The 22,114-nt window shown below is 37.0% G+C and overlaps 1 protein-coding gene across 5 annotated transcripts in view; it reads left to right on the top strand.

Moving 5' to 3' along the window:
* CEP120 (centrosomal protein 120) overlaps positions 1-21,889 on the top strand; it is a 99,152-nt gene extending 77,263 nt beyond the window's left edge. For all 5 annotated transcript variants that reach the window (XM_075541450.1, XM_075541448.1, XM_075541449.1 and 2 more), the window contains 3 exons: positions 2,146-2,244; positions 16,533-16,678; positions 20,098-21,889. In XM_075541450.1, the coding sequence (XP_075397565.1) occupies positions 2,146-2,244; positions 16,533-16,678; positions 20,098-20,335 (483 nt within the window). In that variant the 3' untranslated portion in view covers positions 20,336-21,889. The remainder of the gene's footprint in view (positions 1-2,145; positions 2,245-16,532; positions 16,679-20,097) is intronic.
* The last annotated feature ends 225 nt before the right edge of the window (positions 21,890-22,114 follow it).

Raw genomic sequence — 22,114 nt, 5'->3', positions numbered from 1 at the left:
GTGAAGTAGAGTCCAAGACAAATGCCATATTTCTAATAGAGACCCAGAATCCTGGGCATATTCATGATAGAAATCGAGAACCCATAAACACGAGTGTGCTTTCTGTTTTCCCTGGCTTCATAAGTGACTCAAGTCTGGAGTTAGGTTTTCCCTTCTGGCGGTCTATCCTTTGGCTTTACCGTATATTAATTCAGTTATAGAAAAAAACTAAAGTATAATTGCATAGGTTTACAGAATTCCAAAGTCTGCTTAAAATAAGTACTCCTAACTTGAGGTCTTTTAATGTCCTGAAATTATATGAACATTTGGGCTGTGAAAATTTTTCTGAGAATTGGCCTCATTAATTTCTGTAGAATCTCAGAAGCATCTGTAGCCTTAGGAAAATGAAGAACCATTGATTTGGTTTTAGGAATAAATCAGAAGAATAAGATTGTGTCTCGAATGTGTATCTACTGTTTCTTCATTTCTTAAGAATGAAAAAATAGTATGTATGAGATTATTTTAATAATTATGGTAAAACGTACCCTGATGGAGTAGGCCCATTAGATATAAAGAGCCCTTCCCCACCCACCATCCACCCCCTCAATTTAGATAGCCTACCTCCCTCTTTTCAGCGATAAAATTACCCAGTCTCTCCCTGGCAATTAAAAACTTTTGTATTATAGCCTATAATCTAGGATTAAGCGTAGGAACCCACTTTTGCAGCCCCCACGCCCCAAATTACCCCAACACCCTCTAGGGTATCGCACTTTTTGGGAAACACTACTTTAGATTAATCCGTGCCCTAGTCCTCATCCTTGGGCCCTTCAGGTTGGTAGACCTTCATCAGACCCATGGCCTAGTCTCTTTTGTAATTGTTACTACTCTTTCATCCACGAAGATGTTTGCTAGTCCTCAGAGATGTGCCCTATTGGTATATTGCCAAGTAACATGTATAAGTCATTGGAGCATAAGTGGGAGAGATCATTTTCAATAATCTAGCAGTATTATTCAGTTTAAGAGTGCTTGAACCTAGTTGTGCAATGTTAACACATTTAAACCCAAGCAGTCGGGATCTGTGAGCAGAGAAGTCCTGGACTCCGTGTAGTTAGATGAATGCGGAGGATAATCTGACCTCAGGTGAAGAGACTCTGGCAATCTGCTTCTCCTTTCGCTTTAGTTTGACGTGCGTTTGCTGGTGTTTGAGTGTCTTTGTTTTTATTTTCTAGTAAAACATTAGGAATTGTGTATGGTGGAGGTGGTGGTGGTAATTAGACTTGACATAAAATTTAGACTAGTTGAGAGTAACAGTATTTTTACTGTTGTTAAGGCTGATTATTACGTTATCACGTAACTAGTAAAACTGTCAGTTGACTACATGAATTTGTTCGGTACTTGGTCTGAAAACACTGAGAGAGCACATTACAAGAAAACATAGCCAAGTTGGCTTCAATTCATGCACAACAGGCTGCCTGCTGCAAATATAAATAACTATGTTTTAAAATTCTAACCATGCGAGTGTTGCTCTTTATATATTTGAAGGAAAACAGAAACTGAAAGTGCTGTGTGTATTATTAAAGAACATTGTTTTTTGTTACTTTTGGGTTTATTTCAACATTCTGAAAATATTTTTTTGACTTTTCTTTCTTAGTGAACTGCTTTCTGTTTTGCAGTGTTCTTCTGTGTTTTTGCCAGAATATAGTTACAAAAGTATCTCTACTAGCTCTCTTCATTATATATAAAATGAATTCCATAAAATGAAGGCATCCAAGAAGAATAATTTGATTTCTAACATTCAAAGTGCCAGCTTAACTGGAATGCTAGCAGACTGCTTTTTATAGAAAAATGATTGTATTTTTTACTCTGTGGATAAACTTTATACCATATCCATGTTTTAAATACATTTATAGTAATTGTCTAGAGGTTACGACTTACTCAGTTCTTTTTAGTACAGGCTGTTGAGCAATAAAAATAAGACTATATTTTAAACAAGAAAATGTTCATGTGCCATAATATTTATAGTAAATTATATAACAGTTTTAGATGATGTCGTATGTTACACTACATAAACTCTTTTCTTAAGCCAGACTCTTTGTATATATTATCTTTCAGTGATTGTACACAGTGGTATAGTGTTTCACTTGATATGATTTTAATCACTGTTAGGTTGAACTTGAAAGAAAGTTGGAATCTTCAACTAAGTCCAAACTGCATTACAAGCAGCAATGGGGAAGAGCTTTGAAAGAACTTGCCAGACTTAAACAGGTATGTAGTTTATAGCTGATGATGGATTATTCTTTTTATGTCTTCTGTTATGTTCAAATGTTTGCATTTGAGGCTCCAGTGCTATTTTTGAGATTAGGGGATTTTTTCCCCCTCTTTCCATATATATAAAATCTTCCTTTACTTCCTAAAACTAGTACAAGTTTAGATCCTTTATCATCTAATATCTAATTATCCTCTTTCCTAGAAGAAATTGGGAATATCTTGTATTTTCAATTTTCCTCCATAGTATTAATTTTCTTTCTCACTACTGGAAGAGTCCTGTGGTGGCTGGGAGAGACTTAAGGATAACTTTTTAAGAACATATCTTAAAGGTTTCTCTTAAAGCATAGAAATTTATTCAATTCAGACGTGGATACACTAGAAATTAAAAAAATTTTTTAAAGAATTAAAACACCTCAATAGTAGTTTTCTCAATTTTCTTGCAGTATACATTTTTTTCCCTTCTGATACTAGGTAAACAATGCTATGACTTTTCATGAGAAATCAAGTCTAATTGCGGGAACATTTCTTCAAATGATAATGAGCAAATAACATAGGGAGGTTTTTATTCTGAGTCTAATCATATGATTTAAAACTTAAAAGATTAATAATAGCTAGTTTTTGAAATTAAAAAAAATTTTAATGTACCCATTTTTTTTCTGAATAAAATTTGTTGCAGAGAGCCTTTCAGATTTGTGTATCCCCTAATGTGTCTTCATAGCCATCAAATGCTACTAGTACTTTTTGGTTTTATTCTAACGGTTAGTCACCTTCATAAAACTGTACATAATCGACTAAAACGTAATAGATAGCATGCTCTAACATAGCTATATTAGTCTGGGTACTTTAGAGAAACAAATCCACAGAAACTCGTGTATAAGAGAGTTTTGTATAAAGGTTAAGTGCACATCAAGAAAACATCCTAACCCAGTGCCGTCCAAGCCCACAAGTCCAACATTAACCCATTTGACCGACACCAATCCATAAAGTTCTCCGCCATCTCACAAAACACAAATTGACGCTGATTGCAGAAGGAAAGCCAAATCAGCCTCTCAGTGCTGGCAGGGGTATCCACACAGGTGCTCCAGCACCCAGGGTTGCTTCAGAGTAGGTCCATGTAGCTTCTCCTTGAGTATATCTTGCAGGAAGTGAGCCTTGCAAGCTGAAGCTGGGAACTGCTCAGGCAGCAGCACCCTGGTCTGACTATCAGAAAGCAAGAGACCCGAGAACTTACCGAGCCATTGACATCCTTCAATTAACCCCACATGTGTTTATCGGCCAGGTTGGCACAATAAACTACCGCAGTAGCTTGTAGACCTGTTGAAATTGTAACCGTTACACATGAATCCAGGTAGCTATATATGACTAACTATAAATCATATTATACAAGGTAGTAATAGAAATGTTCACAGGACTAAGGACAGATAAGTAAAAAGAAAACCTCAAGTTTACTACAGCCGACCTCCTGTGTTCAGGTCACTTCCATCAATGTACAGATATAAGATACACACCTTTCCCTCAGGGAGCTTATGATTCAATAATAAGAAAAAACAATGACAAATACAGCATTTCCTGCCTAGTTGTTAGGGTTCGGTAAAGAATCACACAATGTACAGAAGTAAAAAACACATCTATTTGATAGGACTTAAGAAAGGTGTTGTAAAAGAAGTGTTTGTGATAGACATATGGAAATGTTTGAGTGGATTTTAATGGACTTGGTTGTATTAAAATCATATTGAGGAAAGTGTTTTGATCTGAAGAATAAGATATGTAACACTGCAATGAGGTGGGAAATCATAGGTTATGTTTGTAGAATTAGAGGAAGGCCAAGAGACCATCACAAGTTCAGAGGATCTGAATTGCTCGCAGTGGAAACATGACAAGGAGATTGGTGTAAGAAACGTGCTTTTGGTCAATTCTGTAACACAGTGCACCTAAGTGGAGAAGTAAAACGTAGCAGATGAAGCCATGGCCTGAAGCCTTGGGGACCTGGAAAGAGCGCCTCCCGTATGGAATGTGGTTATGAAGATAGGAACTGGTTGGAGAGTGGGAAGGAAATAACCCCAACCAAGCTCCCTGCCACTGAGTGGAGTATGGCTCAGCGACCTGCGGGACAGGGCAGGGCTGACCCTGTGGGGCTCCAAGACCGTAACGCTTCCCAGGGTCAGAAAGCCTCATCTCTCCCCCACCGGTTGGAACTGCTATCCCGTGGTCGGCAGCTAAAAATGCATAACCCACTACACCACCTGGGCTTTGGGAAGGAAATTTGGACCCATAAATTTGGACACTTTAATTTCACAAAGCAATTCAGCAAGCATCTAGAAATAGGGATCTGATTTTGTGGGAAAGAATGGACTCAAAAATAGACATGAAAGAATTCTTTTGTGAGGTCATCCTTGAAGCTGTGGCAGAGGGCAGATAGAACTTGAAATCCTCATGTTTAAGAAGAAAGGAAAGTTAATAAATGAAGTAACACCCAAAGAAAAAGAATGACGATAATGATACTGATAGGGCAGTCAACATTTATTGGGGCTTTATTAATGCCAGATGCTGTGCCAGGTACTATATTTTCTATTTAATCCTAACCAAGGTCCCTGTAGAGTAGGTAATATTGAAGGAGAGACGAGAGATGCTACCTAAGTTGCGCATGATCACACATGTTCTACACATAGGTGGGGCTAGAATTGGAGCCAAGACCAGCGTCAGTTCAGGCTCAGGCTCATTCCTCTTCACTGTTAGGGTTTGATTCCATTGAAGCCAAAGAATGAAAGAATTAGAAGAAGAACGGTGAACCACGTGAGACTTGATTTGTGAAAGGGAATCTCTGTCTGACAGTTCCTGAGCAGAAGTCCTGTCTTGCCACATTCCTGGCAAGGAAAATGACATCTTGGACAATTTGAGAAGCTCGCTCTGTTGATGAATATTATAGTGACTCAGACAGAAGGTACACTAATAAAATAAGCATGGTGCCAGTGTATTTAAATGCCAAGCTATTTGTACATACAACCCACTAGGAAGTGCCCGTGGGTTTGGGGTCAAAGAGGTACTATGAGGGTAGCATCATTCACAGTAGAGGACATCGCTTTGGAGTCCAGAGACTTGGGTTGTTTTACCTCTTGCTACCTACTTCTTCAACCTTACTGATGTAATCTCTGAGTACAGCGAGAAAACTTTCACACAGGTTGTTCTAAGAATTAATGAGAGAATGTAAAGCATTTGATACTGTTTGGTATAGAAAATGCTATCAGGGGTGGCCAATCTTTGAAGAAAGGTTATCCTGCTTGGTAAAGTAGAGGATCAGTGTAAAGAGGAAGACCCTTCATGGGAATGGATTTACACAATGGCTAGAACAGTGGATGCATACAGGACAATTGTGAAGGTAGTGTAAGGCCAGGCAGTGTTTCATCCTATTATTGTCCACGAGGCTGCCGTGACTGGGAATACCTAACCACATGCACTCAGACATGGTGCCTGCTCTTCAACAGAGGTGAGCCATAAAGCCATTGTGTAGTGTTCTAGGTTTCAGTCACTGAGGACCTAATTGGAGGGTAGATTCCAATGTGGGTAAACAGATGGTTGGAGCACTGACTAGCTGAAGAAATAGTAGGCATCAACAGTAATTTAAATATGTTAAGTCTGGAGAATAGAAAACTGTGAGACACTAATAGCAGTAGGGAAGTAGGACAAAATACAATTTGAATGTTAATAGTAGTTTCAATAGATGTTCTTTAAAAACTGTACTGAAGGAAAAACACATAAGAGGTAAACACTGCTGATACGTGTCAGTACATTAACTTCTCAAATTTTGGCACCTAAGGGGATGTGAGTGCATTGAGTCATGAAAAACAAAGTTCACTAATCTATTCTTTCTTCCAGCCAGTGTTGATTGAGAGCCTATTAGATGGCTTTTACAGTGTGATATGCTTTGGAAAACTTAGCCTTTTTCCCTGTGTGGAACTTAAAGTTTAGTATGGAGAACTGACACTTAGCACAAATATAGCACAGTGGTGAGAAATGCAATTGAAGTCAGTAAACATAATAAACGTGACCCAATACTTATAGAAAATATGTATTAGAAAAGTGACATCGGGCATCAGCGGGACAATTGTGCATTTGTCAACCAAAGCTACAGGAGTGGAAATAATGTTTTAAGTAACACTGTGAGATTTGAAATTATTTTCAAACTTTAAAATAAAGTGCAAATGGAATGAAGTAGAATTTAGACCTGAAGTTGAGGAAGCTGAGTCGTGAAGGATAAGAGAATAATGCATTAGTAATTGATGACAGGACATTACCAAAATCCCCCGAAAGAGGGAAAAATATGCTAGTGTTAAGGTGTTTTCTTTGGGAAAATTAATAATAATGAATTTTTGAAACAACAATTACTTTGTAATGCATATTTCATATAAGGATTCAAGTAAGAATTTACTTTCACTTCATGTTTATATCATGTTCATACATGTATAATTATAGATTATATTTTTAATTTTTTTCACCTTTTGAAGATATGTAAAATAAAAGGAAGTAGTGATTTGTAGGATGGAATGTCGTGGTTCCTTTGTGAAGTTCACACAGGGATGTTGAGGTTGTTCCTTAAACCATACATACACTTTTACTGGCTTCTGGATCTTTCCAATTAAGTGCTTATTTACCACCTACTCTTTCTTCTATATCGTTTTCTGCCTTCTTATTCAAAAAGCCCTGACGGTAAGGTTAGCTAATTGTTTCTGATGACAAGGGACATCACAGGACGTTCCGGTGCCCTCTTTCTCTTGGCGTCCTATGGAGTGTATTAAAACATCTTGTGAAATTACTTTTTCAACTTTGAGATTTCTCCACAAAAGTTAGAAAACTAAGTAGTCTCATTCTTTCAGTGATATGATCATCATTGCTTTCTTATTATGGTCCAGTTTTATTCCTATCCCACAAACTTTCTGCTTTAGAAATTATACTGTAAACAGCTTTCAAGGTCACTAGGCATCACTGATGTTCTGCAGACGGCATTTGAGATACAACACTCTTAAGAAAAAATGTAATGGAGCTATGAGTGTGGTAGTGAATTGTGATCTGCCCCTAACTGTTTTTGGATGATTAAAATTGTAACTTCATCAAGTTGGCACATTTCATGCATGTGAAAATTACTTAAAAATTTTTCCTCAAAACATTTTATTCAAAACACATTTATTGTGTTTGAATATAAAATTGGAATCTTGTACTGCTTTTGTTCAGAGTGTTTGTGCAAGTTCTTGTTTACATTGGATTAGTACCATGTTAAGTTTACATCGCCTCTGGTGAATAGCCACGGGGCTATAATCTTTGCCAGTAGTTTGTCACATCAAAACCCTCTGGAGGGCCATAGAAAACATTTGTGTAGTGCGGATTATACAGTGAAAGCCATATCTTAGATTGTTAATAAATGTTAATGACAAAACCCAGCTGGTAAAACTTGGAAATAAGATCTAATACTTCGTGCCCCTTGCCAAAAGAATGTTTAAACAGAGATTTCCATTACTCAAAGGTGACCTAGTATAGTCATTTTGTGAATTAAAAAAACATAATCTTCTAATTATTTAGAAAAAGTTCTGATTCGCAACCATAAAAGTCCGTGTTCCCAAATTGTAATCTTTTTGTTCTTCGGGAACTTAAGTAGCAGAGCAACAGCTCTGACTGAGACGGGAAGTAGGTCCTCCTTTGGACACACAGCGTCACCCGGGCAGTCTGGGTGTAATTTCTTGAGACAGCATAACACTGGCTCTAGAATCTTTAACTTTCTTGACATTTTTGTCACAGTTTATTTTATTTCTTTCTCTTCTCCATGATGATAAACACTACAGAAATATTTAAAACCAAAACAAATACTTGAATTAAAATCTGTCTACAAGTGGACTTTCAACTTAAGGTTGTCTGTTTACTCCATGTCATCTGAATAACATTTGCATAATGACTTGAAAGCGTGTAGTTGTGCATGAAGACTAAAGGCCACTATTTTAGAAAGAGAAATAAAAGAATTGCTGTTAATGAGGTATGAAAATCTGTTGTTGAAAATTTAACATTTTTACTATGTCATATGTATTTAAACTAGGTGTATTGGTCCCCCAAACAGAAAAGAGAACCAAGGGTTTGAGTGGGATGTAGGCCCCTTACCATATTTGTGCACAGTAGATCTGTTTAAAACCAAGCTGATATATTTAGTTAAAATAACACAGACTTCATTGGCTGACATCAGCACTATCTTGTCCAGCCTCCTGCTTATCCACTCAGAGTAATTAATTTGATTAATTTATAAGTAATTTAACCAAGGATGGGATGTAAATCTTTGTTTAAGAAAAACAGTTGGAGGTCCAAGTCTTGGTTAAAAACTGTGTCTTGAAACCATCCAGCCCTCCTACTGACTTGTCAGCTCTGGGTTATTTTCAGAAAACTTTACTTGAGTTCCTTAGCCTCGCTGTAAGTTTTTTCCCACAGACTTACATGGTATGTGTGAGTGGGAGAGTAAGTAGTGGCCACTTTCTAGCCGCTGTTTAGTCTAGTGTATGTATGTTTACATCTCCTCTCTGGATTTATAGGCAGCCAAGGCAAAATAAAGATTATACGCACTTGATTGAGGAGCCCTTGACCAAGAGCACCTGGCAGCAGGGAGGATTTCTTTCACTAAACGAATGTGTGTGTGTGTGTGTGTGTGTGTGTGTGTGTCTGTAGAGTTGATTAAATTAATGCAGTATATGTGATTAAAAATGCTAGGCATTTAAAAATCTCTTTAATTAAAGTGAAACAAAGTTTTATTTTAAAAGTTGGAATTTTACCAAGTAACCCAAATAAAATAATATCTAGTTGTTTTTATTTTCCTTTCTGTTTTCAACTTGCATACTCAATGTAAAAAAAAAATTGACGCAAAAAGAAAATCACCAGTAGTCTCATCCCCGACTCGACCAGCAAAAACAATTTGGTGTATTTTTGTCTTTTTAAATAAAATTGTCACTTCTTAAATGAAATATATTTTACATTGCAGAGAAGATAAGAAACTATATATGTAATTTAAAACATGACGTGTCTTTTCTCAGCTGCGTCCTATTTAGCTCCAGTACATGTCTTGAATTTGGTGTTTATTCCTCTTGGGGCTCCTAGGGTTTTTCTCTTTCATCTATAATATGAAGGATGCAAATGCATTCGCTAACGTGGGACAAACTTGAATTCCTGAGTTAAGCCTAACAATAAAAATTTTTTTTCTAAATTAGTAGGTTAATTTTCTAACACGTTTTATAGGATCTCTAAATATATGGCCAGGGTAAAATGTCCCCCGAGTGTTCCTTTCTCATATTTTTCCACTGGTCTCAATAGTGAGGTTAAAATGAGCATTTTCTCTTTTTAATGAGCTTCTTTCCTTTTTGCACAAAATTTTCATTACTTATTCCATGACAATTATAGTAGCTTTTATTACCTTTTTAGCTTTGTATTTTCTTTCTTAATTATTGATAAAATTTCTTTAATTATAAAAATAGTAACATTTCTTATTTCCCCCTTATTTCATATAATTAGTAGCTTTATAGGGATGTGTCAATATAGCTTTTAATTTGAGAAATTGATTAAAGATTTTTATTAGTTGCTACCGCTGTATTTTCTTTCTCCTAAGCCAGTGGTTCTCACCTGTGGGTCATGACCCCTTTGGGGTCGAACGGCCCTTTCACAGGGTTCACCTGATTCATAACAGTAGCAAACTTATAGTGATGAAGTAGCAACGAAAATCATCTTATGGTTGGGGATCTTGACCACATGAGGGACTGTATGAAAGGGTTGCAGCATTAGCAAGGTTTGCTTGCGTGTTTACTTGTGTACTTCTTTACTTGCCTTGTTGTGCCAAGCATGCGTATGTTCATTTTATTATCATATGCAAATAACACTAGGCTTTTAGGCTTTTCCCTCTGCTTTTGTAGACATTTAAAAAACTTTTATATTTAATTTTGAACTGTGATCTTTTAAATACAAATACATAAAGTGATTAATTGCCTTCAGGATATCATTTCAGTAGCATCCCATAGGCTTGGCTGTGAATTTTTGTTGTTTTTCTTTCTTTTTTTACTTCATAATTTAGATATAGGAGCCCTGATGGCATAGAGATTATGCACTGAGCAGCTAACTGCAAGATCAGCAGTTTGAAACCACCAGCCACTGGTGGAGAGAAAAATGGGGCTTTCTACTCTCGTAAAGAGTTAGTCTCAGAAACCCATGGGGTCACTTAAACCCTGTCCTCTGGGACCCCTGTGTGTGGCTGTTAACTCAATGGCAGTGAGTTTGGGGTTTGTTTTTTGTTGTTGTTTAGAAATTTGTTCCTTAAAAAAAGAAAAATAGAAGTAGTGTTAAAAGCTATCCTTGTTTTAAATATACCGTATATACTCGAGTGAAAGGCGACCTGAATATCAGCTGAGGCACCTAATAATTTTACCACAAAAACTGCCTAAAATATGTTGAAAAATTGGGCTTATACTTGAGTATATAATATATATCTCCTTGTTATTCCCATTATCTAGTTTCAACTATTATCAAAATTTGACCGTTGTTATTTAATGTGTTCCTGCCCCCTTTTCAGTTTCTGGAGTATTTCACGTAAATCATTTTTACCTGTACACGGGTCTTTCAGGCATTTGTGTGAGCATTCTGTTGTCTTTCATTTCGCCTCCCCGCACTGTGAAGCAGCCCTTGGGCACACGCCTGCCTACTGCTCTTCCCTCGCAGACCAAGGCTTTCCATGCTAGCTGTGCCACCTTCCGACTCACACAGTCCACAGTCGCTCCTCCAGAACACTTCTAATCCATGTTTACATTGGTCAGTTACCGCAAATTACTTTTGGGGTTTCATTGTGATTCTTGTTCGTATGTTTTAATTAACCTGCTTCTTGCAGTGAACTTTGTTAAGACTGATTCGTTTCGTTTAATAGTTTATTTTATTTTATCATTGAGATTATACACAGCACAACTATACACAAATTCATCAGATTCTGTGTATACAATTCAGTGACATTAAGTACGTTTAAATGGGCCAGCCATTCTCATCCTCCCTTTCTGAATTTTTCTTCCCCCATTAATAAGATCTCTGCCTCCTAAAGTTCTTATCTAAACTCTTGGTTGCTGTTGCTGGATTGATTCCATGTAGATCTTAAAAGGGAATAATGTTCAAGTAGACATCCTTTACCAGTTGGGTAGTTTCAACAGGCTTTCAGGGGATATTTTTGGCTTAAGGTTTAAAACCATAGGCAACAATTTGGGGGATTCATCCAGCCTCCATGGCTCCTTAAAGTTTGACATTCAAGAGAACTTGAAATTACGTTTTGTATTTCTCCCTCTTTGGATCAAGATTATTCTGTAGAATATTTGATCAAAATACTCATTAAGAGTAGTCAGACACCATCCAGTATCTCTCAATTTATGGTACAAAAGGCAAATCATGGAGGCAGGTAGCCATATATTTCATTTCCTCTGCCTGTACCTGACTACTACTCCCCTTTTGTTCCAAGCAAAAAGAGATCAGTCTTGCCTTGCATACCATTGTAAGCTTTTACCACCACAGCCACAATGCCATGAAGTAGAAAGGAGACTGATTTCGTGGCCTTACAGGAGTCATCTCCCCCCCCCTTAAATATATAACAGGACATGTACTTGAAAATAACGTATAGCCTCCAATTTGGGCATATGTTATTCTGTAAATAGTCACATGGCCAAGCTTGTTAAAGACATTGTTCACATCTTCTTTATCATTCCTAACACTTTGTCTGTTTTAGCTAATATATACAGAGCTGAGGGGCAAAACGTCCCATTGTGAAGGTCAGTGGGTCCATTTTCCCTATTGATGTGTTCTGGTTGTGTTTAGGAGTGTTACTGAGATGAGGAGGGTAGCGGTCATGCAATTCAGTACTGAGGTCATATTAAGGAGGGTGGTGCATTCATCACCACACTAGCTTTGGAGCATTTTCGTCTTGTACCCATTGCTGCTGATTCCCTATACCCCCATGTCCCTTCCATGCTCCCAGGTAAGTTTCAGTCCTGTTGCTTCTTTGTACATCTACCCATCCTGATTTCCATGTGCAGAAAAAACAAAGACAAAAAAAAGAACTCCGCAACAGAGAACAAGTAAAGCAAAAACCTCAATCAAAACAAAAGCAGAAAAATCTCTTTAAAACAGATTACGTTCAAAGTGTGTCATAAGGAAAGTCTAATGACAGAGGTTAACCTGCAGCCTAACTCTAGCTGCTAAAAAAATCCATTTCATATTGTTCTTTGACATTAAAGTAATTCACACCCCAGGCTGTGGTCAGTGGGAATTCATCAGACGCAGTCCATGAAGGATCCCTGCAAATTAATGTCGGGCTTCCAGTATTAAATGAGGAACGTTCCACAAACTGGGTGTTTAGAATTTATTATGTACAATCTTTGGATCACAGAGGCTGGTCTGCCCCTTCCATGTGCACTTAGCTGACGCCGCACTTTGATGGCTGCTTGCTGAGAGACAAGTCTTTAAGACCCAGACACTATTTTTCCTGATGTACAGGCATGTTCCGATTTCTTCCCCACACTGTGCTGTAGCACTAATATCTTCAGTGATCTCCCCTTGACATCCAGTACCAGTCAGGCCCACATCACAAGAACTCATCGTTCTCCCATTAGAGATCAAACACCCTTCACATATCTGGTTTATATCAGCCCCTGGTTCACTTTAGAGATATCGTAAGTCATCCTCAGGAGGCGTGGAGGGTACTATCATCATTTGGGTCAAAGATAACCTTTGTTTCTTTATAGAACCTCTAACTACATTATCATTAGAATATTTTCCTATTGGGCTGAGTTTTAATTATTACGTAGTTCACTTAGACTTCAGTAATATTCCTTTAACGTTTGTTTAGCCTTAAGCCATCCTAATAGTTCATGCTCTGTTTGGGTTAGCGTTTGCTTTCTATTCTTGTCCTCATGTATTAGGTATGCCATTCATGGATAGCATATAACTGGCTACTTAACTTTTCAATCTTTTATATAAAGTTTTCATTCCTTTTACATGTATTGCAATTTTGATATGTTTCAATTTATGTTTACCGCCTGATTCTCTGACCGCCCTACTTTTTCTCCGTGTTATTTTCTCTTTGCTTACTTTTGGATTGATTAATATTGTTGTTCTTCTCATTGTATTTTTCACCTTTATAGATTTTAAATGATTACTCTTATTTCTGTTCCTTTTTAATCATTGCCTTAGGGATTTTAGCATCTGTATTTAATTTAATGAAATCCAAAAATAATATCTTTGGAGACCCAATGTCCATCTGTAGACAATTGGACATCCCCTCACAGAAGGGTCGCAAGGAAGACATGAGCCAGTCAGGGTGCCGTATAGCACCGATGAAACACACAACTTTCCTCTAGTTCTTTGGTGCTTCCTTCCTCCCACTATCATAACCTCAAATAAGATTAGACCAGAGCATATACACTGCTTCAGATAAGAGCCTACAACACAGGGGATCCAGGATAGAGAAAGCCTTCTGGGCCAGCAATAAGAGTAGAGCTACTAGGAGGATTAGGAGAGGGTGGGAGGAGAAAGGCAGAATCCATCACAAGAATTGACTTATAACCCCACTCCCAGGGGGATGGACAGCTGAAAAGTGAGTGAGAGGTGACGGAGGATGATGTAAGGTATGAAAATAATGATCTATAACTTATCAAGAATTAGTGAGGGCGGGGGGGGAGGAGGAAGAAACAGGGAACTGATATCAGGGGCTCAGGTGGGAAGAAAATGCTTTGAAAATGACGATGGTGGCATATGTGCAAAAGTGCGTGACACACTGGATCAATGTATGGACTGTGATAGGAGATGTAAGAGCCCCCAATGAAAGTATTTGACAATAAAAAAGTTAATATAAGAATGGAACAGTAATTTTATTGCAGTCGCTCGCCTTACAGTTTACCTGTAATACGGTATTTTAGTTTTGTCATCTCATTTTTAACTCCGTAAACTAGATGCTGTTACTGGTTTATACCAGTGGTTCTCAGCCCCCTTTGGGGGTTGAACGACCCTTTCACAGGGGTTGCCTAAGACCATTGGAAAACAAATATTTCTGATGGTTGGGAGTCACCACAACATGAGGAACTGAATTAAAGGGTTGCAGCATTAGGAAGGTTGAGAACAACTGGGTTATACAGTATCTATTTAGATCTACTCACATGCTTACTATTTTTCTTTACTTGTCATGCCTTTTCAGATGTCTAGAGAACGTCTTGCTATGGTGTTTCTTTTTTAAAGGAGAGTCACTAGTGGTAAATGGTTTCTGTCCAAAAATGTGTTTTACCCATGCCCTTGAAACATAGTTTTTCTCAATACACTAGTAGTCCCTCTTGAGAATTTTCTCTTAGTACTCTGAAGATATATTTTTTGTAACTTTTCCTGGCTTTCACTTTTTCTCTTGTGGTTTGTAACTATCAAAATGATGTCATTCTTTAGTAAATAATTTGTCTTTTGGTTTGGATGGTTTTAAAGTCTTCTCTATGTCTTTGATATTCTATAAGAATTATCATGAATAGCAGCTCTTTCATTCTGTACAGTTTCTTTTATTGTTGGTAATATACATAACAAAATTTATACCAATTCAACAATTTCTATGTGAATAATTCAAGGACATTGATGACACTGAGTTGAACAACCATTCCCACCATCCGTTCCTGAGTTGGTCCTCTCCACTTAAGATAAAGTTTATAGCTACTTCCAGAGGTAACTATCCAAAGTTTTACTGCTATTGAGTCTAATTAATTCTCTTATCAAACAAAAAAACTCTCACTGCCATCAAGTCTATTCCGACTAATACTGCCCTTATAGATAGGCCATAAAAGAGTAATACATTAATCTATTAGGTTTCAAATGGAACACTGGTGGTGTAGTGGCCACATGTTGGGCCTTGAATCCATGGTCCACTGTTCAAAAATCATCAGCAGCTCCTTGGAGAAAGACTGAGCTTTCTACTTCTATAACCATACAGTCTTGGAATCCCTGTGGGGGTCACTATGACTCAAAGGCCAGGAGTTTATTTGGTTGTAACATTTCAGGGATATTTGAGATTACTGCTTAAAGATTGTCTCAGGGCAGTTATTTGGGGGTAGGATAGCTCTGGTTTTTATCAGTGTCTTTCAGTAGCTGTTTGTCTCTTAACATCTCCTTCATATTTTTCTCTTTTCGTCTCTAATTTGAATAATTAAATAGATAATTCATCTGATGAAAATTCTGGGTTGTCTCCCTGGAAAAATACATATACTCTAAAGTGTATATATAATTTTAGGGTATTCTCCCTTGAAATCTACTCATAAACCAATAGTTTAAGAATGTCTGTTGAATGAGAAAACTCTAAAATCTTAGTAAAGAATATTACGGATGAGTGAAGAAATGTTATTCTTGATGGACACATAATGTAGACCCCAACTCCAAAATTATTTTATATATATATATATATTTATTTAACAATATTCTAATGAAAATTAATTAGAAAAGGAAAAAGTACAGTGTATGCTGTGGAGAGGAAAGATAATTTGCCTTGGTAGATTTGTACTAGATACTTTGTTTATCTATCCATGAGGTTCCATACTGAAAAAGAAAAGTGATGAACCTAAAGAAATATGGAGAGGGATTTGTGAACTAACTGTGTATTCTTACATAATTGTTTTAGTGTCACATCGGATTAGTGCCAAACTGTCTGTCATTGAGTGATTCATCCAATCTAAGGCATATTACATGCTTATTTTAAGGAGATATTTAATCTACTAACCTGGAGGAATTATAAAGTTTAATAAAACAAAATTAGTTCCATTTTACTCAAAATATATACATCTGTGCACACATTGGGATGAGCCTGGAAAAAAAGGTTTAGAAAGGCATGTTATTTGAGGTAGGAGTAGAACTGATGGTTTATGTAAACAAGAGTATTAAGTTTTTCTTTGTATTTTTTTTTTGGTAATTAAATATTTCTTGGATCTTTCTCTCACCATTGATCCTTATAGAATCTCGTTGTATTGACAATGGCCTCTTTTGTTTTCAACTTGTATTACATGGTACTCACCTAGCCTAAATCAGTGATTGGATACAGATAATGATGACTTACCATAGGAGGAGGAGAGCATTCCGAGAGGATCTGAGTGTTTCTAGATGTTACGTGACTCATAGGATTGGCAGTACATGCCTAGATCACAAAATAGAATTATAATCACACATCACATATGAAATATGTTTGTTCCTAATACTAGGGATCTGGTTTCTTTCTTCCTTTCAAGCGTGAACAAGAAAGTCAAATGGCTCGTCTTAAAAAACAGCAGGAAGAGTTGGAACAGATGAGATTACGTTACCTGGCTGCTGAAGAAAAGGATACAGTAAAAACTGAGCGGCAAGAATTATTGGATATAAGAAATGAATTGAACAGGTATAACTTAAAGACTGCTTTTCGCCCCATCAAACCAAAAGTTTTAGTAGAACAACCTTTACTTGGTCAGGGGTGTGGGAAGTTAGGAATAGTCATGGTCTAAGGTAGTGCTGCACGCTCACTGTGTACTCATGAAGCATGAAACAGCATGTGCTATTCCCATTTTGTCAGCAGATCCATTTATTTGATATGTGTGTTGGAGACAAGGTATTAGAAAATAATTATAACACTCTTAAGAACTTCCTGTAATGTATAGTCCTTTATTATTGTATTTCAACAAATAATGTATTAAACCCCAGCTGTTTGCTAAGCATTGTTTTGATGACTTAAGTGAAAATAGTCATTTTGCCTGTCAAATTTGGAGATGATACAAAATTGAACTACCGTATATACTCGAATATAAGCTGACTCGAGTATAAGCTGAGGCACCTAATTATTACCTGGGAAACCAGAAAAACTGATTGACGTGAGTATAAGTCTAGGTGGGAAATGCAGGATGTGAATTAACACAGAGACCAGAGGGGAGAGATGGACCACAGCCACAGAGACATCCTTATCAGTTCAGCTGCCAGTGTAAGTGAATCACTACGGGTGCTTCTGTGAATTGGAGCCGTCCACATCATAGGACGGCTCTGATTGGTTAGATGTGAGTAAACAAACATTCAAAGCCCTGCAGTGTCAGCAGCGCTTTGAATGAACAGCGGAGGAATGTCAATCACCTGCGAGATGTTACACCTTGCTGGGGTACCACTGACCTGTGTATAAGCCGAACCCCAGTTTTTCACCACATTTTTTAAAACCTCGGCTATACATGAGTATACACGGTATATCACTAGTGTCTTCTCAAGGCAGGGTTCTGAATGCATGGAAGCTAACAAGAATAGATGTATCAGAGACAGAAGCAAAGTCCTCTGTTCAAGTTACATGAAAAATGTGATGTTCTAGACATAATAATAGGAGAAAGATGAGACTTTCTGTTCTCGGAAAGATCAGCTCCTCAGAAACCCACAGGAGCAGTCCTGCTCGGTCCTATGAGGTTGCTGTGAGTCAGAATTGAACCATTGGCAGTGAGTTGAGACTTGATAGAACAGAGGGAAACCCAAGAGGATTTACGTAGCCCTTAGTACTGCATGTAACCAACTGGCGACAGGAAATGCTTTTAATTCACAACACTTGCTAACTTTTTTTTTTATAGATAGGATGACTTCAAATTTCGAATTAAGCATTTTTGTGTGGCCAGTTACTCAGGAGTACAAAATTCTGTCGTGTTAAAACATTAACTGTACATTCAAAACTACAAGGGAGTACCCTCCCCCCCAAATTGGTACAAAGCTCTGCTCAGCAGAGCCTTCATAGTATGCATTTTTCCTGCTAGACCAGCATCCAGCAACTTGCTCTGAGCCAGTGCACCCAGGGGCGTCACCTGGGAACTTTCTCTCTGGTCACAGTGAATTTTTTCATAAAAGCAGTTTTGCTCAAACCTAGTTTTTGTGACAGCTGATTGGAGAGAACAGTGTCCAGCCATGAAATTTTGTTTCCTGCTCGGAGAGAAAAATGCAGCAGAAACAGTTGTGATGTTGAACACAGCTTACAAGGACAGCGCTGTGGGAAAAACTCAAGTGTACGAGTGGTTTTCTCGTTTCCAAAAAGGTGCATTGTTGATCGATGACAAACCTTGTTCTGGATGTCTGTCAGCTTCCCGAATGGATGAAAATGTTGACTCGTGGTGCATTTGGAGTTCATGCCACCAGGTTAGACTGTGAATCAAGCTTTCTGTTTAGAGGTTCTGAAAAGATTGCATAGCAGTGTGTGACTAAAAAGGCCTGGTTTGTGGCAGACGGGACTAATTTTAGCACCACACCAATGTATCTGCTCACCTAGCCATCTACAAACAAGGAAGAGGAAGATGCTGCATCCAAACAGATGAGTTGGAAGAGTTTCAAAGAAAGGAATAGTAGATTTGACAAATGTATTAAGTCTCATGGAGAGTACTTTGAAGGTGATATAAGATTGTCTTATAAAAAATTTAAATATATAGCTTTGAAAAAAAGTTGGGTTTTTTTTGGGGGGGTACTCTTTAGTATGTAACACATACTCTAAATCCAGTAAATATTATTATCACTTAGTAAGTACACTAAGCATTATTGGTACCTATCCATTTTTAAGGTAGCATCATCAACAATAAGGAGCCCTGGTTGCATCTAATTGTTGCACGAATTGGGTTGCTAACTTCAAGGTCAGCAGTTCAAAACCACCAGCCGCACCCTGGGAGGAACTCAGCCTTTCTTTTCCTGTAAAGCAGTGGTTCTCAAGTTGTGGGTTGCGACCTCTTTGGGGGTTGAGCGACCCTTTCACAGGGATCACCTGATTCATAACAGTAGCAAAATTACAGTTATGAAGTAGCAACGAAAATAATTTATGGTTGGGAGGTCACCACAACATGAGGAACTGTATTAAAGGGTCGCAGCATTAGAAAGGTTGGGAATCACTGCAAAGAGGTACAGTCTCAGAAATTCACGGGTCATTCTCTCCTGCCCTATGGGGCCACATTGAGTTGGCATCAGCTTGATGGCATGGATTGGGTTTTTGGTATGATCAACAGTATTCTATTGGCAGTATCCACATTTCAGACTGGTGCCTGCTACTACTCTTTTTCTATCTCCTATCTAGATGCGATCACCACAACTGTGACTTGCAGATACACACACAAAGCCTTAAAACACAAGGCATTCACATTTATGTCTGCTGTAGAACTAGGATAGAGAATTTTTAATTCCCTACAGTATCCTAAATCCTAGAGTGAGCACAAATAAATATTTGTTGCAAAAAGATTAGGAAAATTTCATGTTCAAAACATTAACAACAAAAGTTTTACAGAGCCTAGAGATGAATAATGAGGAATGGTTAATGTTGAATCCAAATGCTAGAACATCACAAAGCCATTTAGGAAAACGGTAACTCAGTAAATGTTTACTGTACACATATGTGGAAAGGTAATATGTGGCACATTGTATACATAGTGTTAATTTTTGTAGGAAAAATATGTATTTAAACTACATGTACTTTTTTCAAATTATATTTAATTGCAAAGCTATATATATATGGAAATGTTAACTCAGCTATCTCTGGTTAGTAATATTACATATGTTTTTTATTATTTTTTCTTTGTATACTTCTAGAATTTCTACAACTTTCATGTGTTACTTTAAAATGAGAAAGATACTGATTTTAAGACTACCTTTTACAATTAATGTAAACTCGGACTAGCCAAATAGAAGATTGGTTTCTGTTTGTCTTCTTCCTGAAAATAGAACTGAAACTTCATTTTGTCATTGGGTTATTTTTTTTTTCAATTATGACGTTATGAAAACCAAAACAATGTTTGTTGCCCGCTAATGACATTGGCCTTTTCTTCGCAGGTTAAGGCAACAAGACCTAAAACAGAATCAGGATTCCAGAGAAATTGCAAATGGAAAAATGGATAGCTCACATGGCAAAGCCTTGGAAGAAGGTTTGGATGATTATTTGACTCGCTTAATAGAAGAACGGGATACCTTGATGAGAACGGGTGTGTATAATCATGAGGATCGAATAATAAGCGAACTGGACCGACAGATCAGAGAGGTTTTAGCAAAACACAATGCCAGTAATGAATAGCATGTGGAAATCCTTATGAAGACCCTCCAAAGAGAGAGAAATTGATTTTTAAATGCTATTTTCAATTTTTTATCAACAGAACTTTGTATGGTATTGTATAGTATTTATTTGATTTTATTAACTGTATGCTACCTCTCCCATGATGGTTTTATTGTAATTGTTTTTTACATACTCATTTAAAATAATTTTTCAGTGTTTCTCATCATTTATAATTTGATGACTAAATTTCAAAACAGCCTTTCACTAAATTTGTCATAGAAAACTGACTGCACTAATTTTCACTCATAGAATTTTGTATGTTGAGCCAAAAAAACATGTGTTGCACTTTAACAGTACTGTATCTTCTGTTCCACTTTAATATATATACATATCTTAAAACTTGAGACCGATTGTAGATGTAACCAGTTTTACTTAACTTGATTTGGGTGACCTATCTTATTTTTTTCTTTGAACTTGTAATATTTGTAAGTGACCCGTTTGTAAGCATAAATCAAGACAGAGAAGCCATATGATATATTGAATGACAAATTAAGTCATTTTAAAATAAAATTAATGCATATTACACTTGCTTTAAGAGCTATTGAACTTTCAGATTTGCAGCATATTCTTTTAAGAATATGAAGCAATAGCTTAGTATAATTTGATGTTCTTGTGCTCAAGATTACATTGTTTTCTTTTATTGGAATTAGGGTTTTTTTCTTCCAACAATAGTAATATTAGTTGTTACTTCAAATCTTCTCTAAAATAATATGGAAACAGACATATAATCACATTAACTAAGAAAATCGGGTTAAAACTTCACTATTTTGTACTGCCCCTACTTAAATCAATCTTTTTCAAAATTTATGCTGTGCCATGTCCAAGTGGCTTTAAGGGTTCATATCGATCGTATCCTGCAGAGCCAATGTTTGTCCCTCCAGCAACACTTTCCCACCTCCTTCTATGGGGTACTATAAAAGGTTTATTAGTGGAGGCATAAATTATGTGAGTCTTATAAAATATTTGTAATTTAAAATTTCTGATTCCCAAAAGTAAAAGGTATACGTATATACTTAGGAAGTATATACTAATTTTCTGGTGACTTTCATAAAAGCAGAATAGGCTATTTGGAAACATTAAAGCGGATAATTTTCTGTTATCTTCCAGTGGGCTTGTTTCTTGTTTGTGAAATTCAAGTTCCTGCACACTTTATTAACAAATAACTCAGCAGTAATAACAGAAAAAGATTTACCTAATGAGAGACTAATGAATCTGAATCATAGTGGGAATCCAGGATATTAATGACGATTACGCATGATCTCTCATTGATTGGGGGGCACATGAATGGAACACAAGTGTTCTTTCTGCTTTGCAACATCTTGGGTAACATTGTGACCGTAGGTTCCCCGTTACCTTGTGAGCTGTGCATGACTGTTTGCCAACACTAGAGGGGGCCTTACATTTAAAGACACAAAAAAGGCTTTTTCAAAAAATGCGTGGTTTATTTTGCCCTCAGTAATATGATCTTTTGCTATGTAATTAAACAAATAAAATCATAATGGTATCCCTCTTTGAGTTCTTGAGCAGTGCATTACTTTTGTCTCCAAACAGCAAAGTGCTGGGCAAAGTGTTGGCGCTTCCCACTTCAGGTCACTTTTATCTTCATATGTCCCCCTTTTTCTCTTTAGTGCTTTCTTTGCAGGTCCTCCTAAAACTAAAAGTGTGGCATTGCAACATCTCAGCAATGTCCATTCCATTGTGACATTTCACATATTTAAGTTAATTGCTTTATTCTCTTTC

This window comes from Tenrec ecaudatus, chromosome 2 (assembly GCF_050624435.1).
Source record: "Tenrec ecaudatus isolate mTenEca1 chromosome 2, mTenEca1.hap1, whole genome shotgun sequence".
NCBI lineage: Eukaryota > Metazoa > Chordata > Mammalia > Afrosoricida > Tenrecidae > Tenrec > Tenrec ecaudatus.
Note: the sequence above shows the minus strand (reverse complement) of the source record. Positions and strands in the feature narration are given on the sequence as shown.